The 8,790-nt window shown below is 56.1% G+C and overlaps 3 protein-coding genes and 1 pseudogene across 3 annotated transcripts, besides 8 other annotated features; all 4 read right to left on the bottom strand.

The window, feature by feature from the left end:
- Positions 1–433: a sequence feature (heterozygous, Esmeraldo-like haplotype).
- Tc00.1047053511175.50 lies at positions 1–996 on the bottom strand (annotated as a pseudogene).
- Positions 434–1,213: a sequence feature (areas not merged during assembly with more than two copies in the genome that could not be assigned to a particular haplotype).
- Positions 1,186–1,249: a sequence feature (T-rich).
- Positions 1,214–1,420: a sequence feature (haploid, Esmeraldo-like haplotype).
- Positions 1,421–8,790: a sequence feature (areas not merged during assembly with more than two copies in the genome that could not be assigned to a particular haplotype).
- Positions 1,466–2,116, bottom strand: Tc00.1047053511175.40 (mucin TcMUCII, putative; the record flags this gene model as incomplete). Its single annotated transcript, XM_800628.1, has 1 exon — positions 1,466–2,116. One exon carries the CDS (start codon positions 2,114–2,116, stop codon positions 1,466–1,468), a length of 651 nt encoding a protein of 216 aa, XP_805721.1.
- Positions 1,578–1,676: a microsatellite.
- Positions 5,825–6,280, bottom strand: Tc00.1047053511175.20 (uncharacterized protein; the record flags this gene model as incomplete). The annotated part of the gene is made up of 1 exon (XM_800627.1): positions 5,825–6,280. One exon carries the CDS (start codon positions 6,278–6,280, stop codon positions 5,825–5,827), a length of 456 nt encoding a protein of 151 aa, XP_805720.1.
- Positions 7,167–7,192: a microsatellite.
- Positions 7,714–8,031: a sequence feature (T-rich).
- On the bottom strand, positions 8,353–8,790 carry Tc00.1047053511175.10 (mucin-associated surface protein (MASP), putative; the record flags this gene model as incomplete). Its single annotated transcript, XM_800626.1, has 1 exon — positions 8,353–8,790. A coding segment is annotated over one exon (438 nt), but the record flags the coding sequence as incomplete, so codon positions are not given.

Genomic DNA, 8,790 nt, shown 5'->3' with positions numbered 1-8,790 from the left:
TGGTGGTCGTCGTTGTGGTTGGCGCCTCTGTGTTCCTGGCCGTATTACTAGGTGCCTCTGTTGTAGTGATTTCTGCTTCTGGTTCCTGTGCTTTAGTGTTCGACAAATTTTGAGTCTGTGCCGTGCTTGGTGCATTATCGGTCCTCATACTTTGTGTCTGTGCATTATCGGTCGGATGTGGAGATTCTCCCGTACCGGTTGCCTCACCTGTTGACTTTGGCTCTGGGGGCAGTGGAATGGAGACAGCGGGATTCGGTGCGACATTAGCACTCCCGCCACTGCTGGGTCGTGGCGCACCTTGCGATCCCGCTGGAGGCTCTCTCTTTTCATTGCCGTTTTTGTCCAAGAAGTCATCACCGCCATCTTTTGTGGTGTGGTCGGCTTCGTGTTGCGCTCCGGGTTCTCCTTCTTCGTCGCCTTGCGGTGCTTCCTTCGCCGTCTCTGACACCCGTGACTGTCCCGTGACGGTTTGTTCCGAAGCCTGACTGCCCTGGGAGGTCCTCCCGCCAACAGCATGCACTCCACCTGCTGCCTGCTGAGATGAGTTGGGGAGTGGGGATGTTGTGCCTGCAGCGGGCCCTCCGCCCAAAGGCTCCTGTCCACTTGCATGGGTCTGGGAATCGGACACGTCACCAGTGTCAGAAGGATTGGAAGTGATACTTCGCGGTGGGTCGCTGCTGGATTGATCCTTCCCCGTCGGAGCAGTGAGTGTTTCAGGGGGCGTGGGCGTAGGACCATCACTTGCTGTGTTTCCTCCACCCTCCTCGTCTTCCTGATTGTTACTGCCCTCAGAGTTCACGCTCCCATTTCGTCCAGAGCTACCGACCACGGGTCACTTTCCGCAGCCATCACTGCCCACATGTGTCCAGCAGTCACCGCGCCATCACCGGCAGGCCGCACACGCACCTCCGTCGCAGCAACTGTTGCACACACGCACAAGAAACAGCACATCAGTGCAGGCACCAACAGGACGCAGAGCACACGGCCAGTCATCATCACAAACAGTTTAGCCACTTAACGCCTTGAAGCCAACCTGCAATAGCATGTGAAAACAAAAGGAGACACAGCCGCTACACCACGCACAGCCACCGCACAGCAACAAATGGCAGCACCCCAGCAGCAGCAGCGCACACACCACGAGACACATGGAATCAGTACAATTGCAGAGCTCGCACACCGCCCTGCAAACAAGAATAAAAAAAAAAAACACAAAAGAAGCAATGAAAATTGAACAAAAAAAAAAGAAAAACCAAACCCAGAGCTCCAGTGCGCATGCATATGAGTATGTCTGTGATGCGTTCAGCGTGACGGATGCGGGAAGCAACGCGGAGCACACAGCATGGCAGCTGAAGCAAATGAAGCAAAACACAATCATTATAATTACTCTTATTTATTACATCGGACCACAGTAGACGTACACATGTCCCCGTGGTTGAGTGCTGGCACGCACAGCCAACGCTCCCTTTCATCCCACGGCGGTGTACGCCAGCGCAGATGCGGCGAGCAGCAGCGGGGCACACACCCACGCAGAGCTCCTGAGGCTGCCGTCGATTTCACGAAGACGTGATGGTGCGCGGGTGGTCGTCGTAGTTGGCGCTTTTGTAGTCGTGGTCGTAGTGGTTGTGGTCGTCGTGGTGGTGGTTGGTGCCTTTGTTGTAGTGGTCGTCGTGGTCGTCTTGGCAGCATCTCTGGCGCTCTTATCTTTTTGGTCTGCAGATGTATTCGTGTCAATTTCTGTTCCAGCCCTGTCGCCGCTGTCTTCTGCCTTTAACACATCGATCGTGACTTTTGATTCTGATCCCATTCCACCAACTTTTCCCGGCTCCGCACCGAGCCCATTACGTGGCAACCCTGACGGAGTGGTCGCCTGCGATACTGCCTCTCGTCGAGAGGGCGATGGACCGGCGTCGGCAGGATCCCCAGGCGTCGCGTTCTTGTTTGAAATTCCAGGGGCCTCCGGAGCTGAATTAGTGGCTGGTGCATGGGACGGCAGACCAGCAATATTTCCATTAGAGCCTGAATCCTGATCCAGATTAGTCCCTGCCGCGCACACGTACGGGCCGCAGCACAGGGCGAGCACCAACAGGGCGCACAGCAGACGGCACGTCATCATCATCGTGAGTGTGGTCGTTCAGTGGTGTGGAGCTGATCTGCACAGTGAGGGACATGGAGAGCAACAGGGGAGAAGAGAGGTGCGGCAGACACACACAGAGGGCAAACAACATGAGGAGAGGGCAGCGGCCAGGCATGCACCGTAAGCCGCACACACAGCCCTGCCGCAACACCAACACAAAGATTGAAGAGGGAGAAGCAAACAGGAACGGCACACAAGGCTCCACCGCATGCACATACGGCAAGAGCGGTCCGTCGTGTCGGCACCCCTCACGGAGGGTACGCACACACACGAGAGGAGGTGCAACGCACACGGCAACACAACAGCAAAGTAACAATAACAAAAAAAAGAAATCCCCGCAAACCACGTAAATTACTGGTCCATGGGAATCGCAGCCAACATTCATCGCAAAGCAAAATTTCATCCTATTTTTGCTGTATGCCGTTATAATAAAAAGTGAGTAGCGCAAGGGCCGTCCGTACAAAAGTGGCAAGCATTCCGTCCAAATCGTGCCGTCGTGCGGGCTGGGGCACTCCAAACACTCGCATTCCCAATTCCCAACGACGGGGGCATTTCTGCAGTGGATGAAGCGAAGTCTCTCGTGGTCCATCTCGAGTGCCCGCGCTTGTGCTTCCTGCGTGTTTTGCCTGCTGGCATGCTTGGCACTTTCTGTGGCGACCTGTGCGCGAGGCGCCTGTTAAGAAGACGCTGGCACCATTGTGGCACCCGCATGTGAGGCCCTCTCCAACTATCGGAACGCCAGGTCGAGCACGTCGGGCATGCGCCCTCATATTGTGGACGGACGTGCGCACTCTGCTGCAGCTTGAGCAGGAGGACGTCAATCCGTCGCTCGCTGGTCGGCAAGAAGTTGCGGTGCTCACGTCGGGAAGAGGTTCTGGCGGAGGCAGCGGCGGGCCGGTCTCCTCAGTGAGGGAGGGACGGCACCACCGACACAGAGGGTTAATTGTGATACGAAGGACACGCGCAGGCCTGTCGAGGAGTGGGCAGGAATCGCACCGTGCCTTTGCGCAGTGCCGCCACTCGTGGCACGATGTCCGGGTCGTGCCAGGAATAGAGTCCCTGCCACACCGACAGGCGCCTGTCATGCGGTGTACGCGCCCTTCCTTTTCTTCTGGGCATCCCTCCAGTACGGTCGCCTGGCTGCAGCGAGGAAGTCCACGTGCCAGATTGGGCTGCCCTCCTGCGGGAGGGATCGTGCAATCATGGCTTCGTCGTCAGCGGCCTCATTGCGTGGGATACCGCAGTGCGATGGAGAGAACATGAAGTTTACAGAGTGACCTCGCTTTATCAAGGAGAGCAGCATAATCCAAATCTCTTCGGTAACGTAATCTTGCATGGCCAGTGGAACGACGCGGAGTGCCTCAGTTCTCGACAGGGAGTCTGTTGCCACCAGGATTCGTGTGGGCGATTGGGATGTTTCCAGACAAAAGGTATGAGACGTATAATGCCCTTTTCAGTGGCAAGGCACTCTGCTCTATATGAGCGTGCGAGCCTGCCAGCTGCTGCACGATGGACCTCCACAGGGAGATCATTTGTCGTGGTGGAGTAATATAATGGTGCAGCGGATCCAGATGCGAGTTCGGCGAGAGATGAAGAAACGTCTGTCCATAATTCAAAATCAAAATCTCCTAGAGAGGAGTAAATAGAATCAAAAGCCGTGCGCTTGACATCGTCAGAGGCGTCTTGAGCAAAGCGTGGCTGATTAAATTCCACTTTATTGCAACTCACAGTGTCCCAGAGGAAAATTCGATGTTGAATAGGAGGAGCGCGATTGTGGCTGTGGGGTATCCCAATAGTATTACATGCGCGTTCTAATTCATTAACAACAGCATCTCTCGGGAGCGGGATCGATGTCGCCGTTTTCCCATGCATGGACGGAGGCATAGGTTCCGAGTAGATAAGGGAGCGCAAATCCCGTGATTATGGAAACGTACATGGCGTTTGTGTTGTGTGGTGCGCGGAACCCAATGATCCTCCGCAGCGGTGCTAGATTGGCTTCCAGGTGGACAGAAGTATCCTTCCTTGCTGCGCGTGGGCCGAGCGATGCAGTGCAGCTGTCGCGGTGCCGCACTTCCAGGCTGTGGAGGTGAATGGGGGCCGGACACGGTGCGATTGCCTCGCCGCCGTGGTGCAACGCACTGTGGACGCACCCAACCAAAAAGTATCGCGTGGTGTGCTGGGACGCCCCAGCCTCTGCACCCAGCCGCAGCTGACAGCAGCGTGGCACGGTCTGCCCTGCAGCGGCGGTGGAAGCGTGCGTAATCAAAATTGGGGTGTCGATCAATCGCATTGCCGAGCAGACGCACCGGGTGGGACTTGACGCGTTGGTTCCCATCGCCCAGACGATAGTCGGCCGTGTTCTCGCCAGACTGTCGGTGTGAGGCGATGCAGAACAGAGCTGGCCCGCTCCCGTCCGCGTTGATCTTCAGGCTGTGCTCGGCAGCCCATGTCGTTATAGGTGACACGGCAGTTGGCATTGCCGCAGCACGGACACGGATGTCTGCACACAAGGCAACAAGCGTGCGGCCGTCAGCGTGAATGAACGCCGACGCAAAGTGAATGCTGTACAGGCGGCGCAGCAGATCATCCACGTGGTGGAGTAGGAGCTGCGGTCCCACGACGCTGCATTGGGCTGCCATGGCTGAGGCGAGCCGCTGTCGGGAATATTCTTGGCGAGCACTCACCCCAACGCAGCCGCCTCGCAGGTGATTCGCTACCAGCGTTGGGCGCGACGGCCCAGGCGCGGGAGCCCGTCGAGCACGGCCAGCACTCGCCCATAGTCCGCGGTGTCGATCGCAGTCGAGATGCCAATCGGGACGGCGAGAGAGCGGTGACGGCGACGGTGCAGCGCGGGACGCCGCCCCTGCGACGCTCGCACTCGCTCAGCCCTCGTGCCGTTTCTTCACTCACAGGCGGCGGTGGATCAGTCCTTCGCTCACCCCTAGCAGGGCAGAGAGCAGCGAGATGAGTCGGCAACTCTTTCGGTGCGGCATTTTTCCTTCCCGTGTCTGTGGATGGGAGTGGTGTTCCCCGTTTCCCAGGAACTTCGTATGCTGCCGTCGGCGAGTGAGGTATTGATCATCGTTCTGTGCAAGCAGCGGGTGCAAGATGGCGCAGAAACACACTCAATGCGCCGACGTGTCCAGGGGCCAAGCCAGGCAAAGAATCGCGGATGGCCGAGTCAGGTGCAGACGGCGTGAAGAGCCAATCTATATCTCAGTCACCAGAGGGCACGCAAGCACAAAGTGTGCAGGCAACAGTGAGGATCGCAGCAAGTGCGACGCGGACAGTGTGACGGACGAGCGGGTTTGCCTGCTGCAGAGGCAGAGCACAGACGCGGTCCCGAGAGTACCGCAGCACAGCCGATCCCAGAGGGCAGGGACGTGATACCGCCATGCCTCGGAGCATCACGGGTCTGGGCTCAAGAGGGCACCAAGCTGTTTCGCACGGACCTCTGGCAGCATGGAGAAGCCACGGCGAAGGGTATGATTTCGGTCCTCCAGTTTGCGGAGAACGTCAGCTCGGGGCAAGATGCCTCCAGATGGGGCTGTGTGCGTATTGCATGCTGCCGCTGCAACAGACTCGGCCTGCTCCATTCCGTCCGTCGTGATTCCTGTGGGCTGTCACGGCTGCCGTGCGGTATGGTGCATTTGCGCATCTCCAACCATGTGGTCACAGAGGCCAGAGGTGTTACACACGCCGAGGTGGAAGCATCACAGTCGGCATCACGCAGGAAAAGGGCGGCATGTTTTCCGTCGTGGCAGCATGCCTGCCAGTCGCGGGATGCCGTCCTTCGTCTCTGCAGTGTGGGATTGCAGATGTTGGTCCGAGTCCATGTAAACTAGTGGACGTACAGTGGGAGACATGCAGCACGCGTTGTGCATTCACATTGGGAAACGAGACGCCGCGGCCACTGATCTGTGTTGCCTGTGCCGGGTCATCGGACAGCTCAGACTCCATGCCGCTTGAGGTGGCGGCGAGGTCCTCTCCTGCCGTCGTTGATGGTGAGCAACCGTCACGCGGCTCATGGTGTGAATTCAGGTCGCACGCGATGGGCGCTGTAGGACCAAGACGAAGAATGTTGCTCGCAAAGTGAGCAGCATGAGCAATTGCCGATGGAAGGTTACAGAGGTTCACCACGCACATGCTGGGGCTGGCCGGTGGGTACACGCGGAAGGCGGTGGTCTCCAGGCAGTTGGTACCAGCAGCGACAGGCGCTCGCACGGCAAGGTGTGGCGCACAACGAAGGCCACGCCACCGGCACGCCCACTGCAGGCCTGTTGGAGGTCACCGCAGCCAATGAACCTCGTCGCTGGGGCACTCTGCTGCCTGCACTCATGCAGAAGAGCCATGTCGGGCCGGTGCTGCGCCAGTCAAGCAGCAAGGGCAATCCTGAAGGGCGAATGGCCTGAAGTTCTGAGCTGCCAGATAACTACGAGGCCATCCTCATCGGGGCTGCGGCTCCTGCGGACACCACCACAGCGGGTGATGCCGACGGAGTGACCGCAATGAAACGACTGTGCGGTTCTGTCAGTCGGGCTGCAGACAAACCGCCTCGCCGCTCCACAACCAACAGAGCGTGTGACCTTCTCGAGGGGTGACGCCGTCGTGGTCCCCGTCACTCTCGCAGCAATGCCCTGCTACAATCACTCCCACAGAGGGACAAGGAAGAGTGTGTGGGTGTGTGCCAAGAGCACAGCGACTGTCACCGTCAGAAGAGGCCAGCGTGACACCGTCCGTCACGCGTCAGCACACACCGAGCAACACACGCACCCGGCAGAGCAAAAACAACGAGGGGAAAGAGGAATGACCCCAAGAGCAGGCAACACCCTCACACATGGCGGACATCTCGCAGCTACGTCAGCCGGCTTCCAGCACTATGCAAAAGCGTCCCACACACATCCATCCAACGACACCGTGATTCCCACCGCCAACGGTAGACACGCAGCGACCATACTATGTCAGCACGGGATGCAAGCCAACGTCCCACCGTCGCCAAGGCATCCCTGCAGAGCACTGTGCAACTACTCACATATATATATATATATATATATATATGTTTGTGTGCTGGAGGAGCAGAAAAGAAGAGAAGCACAGGGAGGCACATCAACACAGCAAGAGGCACAGCTGGAGAGCAGCGATACATGCGGCACGACCCCAACCTCAACAATTACGCACGGTGGCAGCACACACACATCCACAAAAAAACAAAACAAATCCTTAAAGAAAAACACGGCGGCAGGGTGTGGCTGTGTGTGTGTGTAGCGCTGCGGGTGTCTGCCCGCCCTGGCCGCAAAAAAAAAAAAAAAAACAAGAGGGAAATAAATGTGTGCTCCGCCCCACAGGCCCTCGTCGCACGCCCACACGTCACGGCTCCCTCAGCGCGCCGTTCGTCGCGGCCCCTCCTCATGCGTGCAGCAGGCGAGGCGCACAGGGCCGTCGTCATGAGCGTGTCGGTGGGTGTGCGAGTGGAGCGGTTGGGCGGGAAACACACGGCACCCCTCAAAGGAAGAGTGCAGAAGAAACAATTGAAAGAGGGAAGAGTAGAAAAGAAAAAGAGGTACATAGTGATTGCCCACAAAAAGCAAAAAAAAAAAAAAGAGGGATGAGGGAGAAAGATAAAAAACAGAAAAATCAAAAAGAAAAAAAGTATACACAAAACACACAAAAAACAGGGTAATAAAATAGAAGAAATGACGAAAGAAATCGCACAACCAAAAAAACAACAACAAAAAAACATTTAAAATATTTTGAAGCAAAAAGCAAAGAAAAATTAGAAACAATTAAAACGATCATAAGAGGACAAAAAAAAAAAACATTTAAAATATTTTGAAGCAAAAAGCAAAGAAAAATTAGAAACAATTAAAACGATCATAAGAGGACAAAAAAAACAAAAAAACATTTAAAATATTTTGAAGCAAGCAGCAAAGAAAAATCAGAAACAATTAAAACGATCATAAGAGGACAAAAAAAAAACAAAACAGAAACAGTTACGGTGCTCCGCCCATGCAGCCAGGTAGGACGGCAGCGGTGCGTGTCGTGCAAAAGAGAGCACCAACGGGCCTGCATGGGTGTGCATGCATATATACAATGGGCACATTATGTGTGTGCTTCGTGGGATGAGGTGAGGGCGAGAGTCCATGCAAGGGGACACACACAGAGAGTGGGTGAAAGACGAGTGTGTGTGCGGGCGGTGCATGGCTCTCTCTCCCTCACTCTCACGCGGCCACCACCGCAGCAGCAGCCGCACACGCAACAACAAGAAGAAGCAAAAGAGGGGAGGTGGTGTGGGAGGCCGCGGTGCCGCCGTCACTGTCGCCACTCGTCGCCGTTGTATTTTTCTTGGCTGTGGCTTCGACTGGTTTTTCTTTCGGATTGGCTTCTTTATTTCCATTTTGTTTTTCTTTTCGTGTCCCTGCACCATCAGCTGCTGGATCACTGTTCGGGATGTCCCCTTCAGTGCTCTTGTCAGCTTTATTATTGGCGGCACCACCGTTTGCCGTGGGTGATGGTGGCCTTGATTCTGCATTGTCGTCTTGGACGTATTGTAGCAGTCGCACGGGCCTTAAAGTCACAATGCTGGACTGTCCATTCATTGTTGCTGGTGGTGGCGGTGGTGTTGCCGTTTGTATTTCTGCGTCGTTGGCTGGACTTCC

This window comes from Trypanosoma cruzi, genomic scaffold (genome assembly GCF_000209065.1).
Source record: "Trypanosoma cruzi strain CL Brener 1047053517063 genomic scaffold, whole genome shotgun sequence".
In the NCBI taxonomy this organism is placed as follows: Eukaryota; Euglenozoa; class Kinetoplastea; order Trypanosomatida; family Trypanosomatidae; genus Trypanosoma; species Trypanosoma cruzi.
This window is presented reverse-complemented; position numbering and strand designations above follow the sequence as displayed.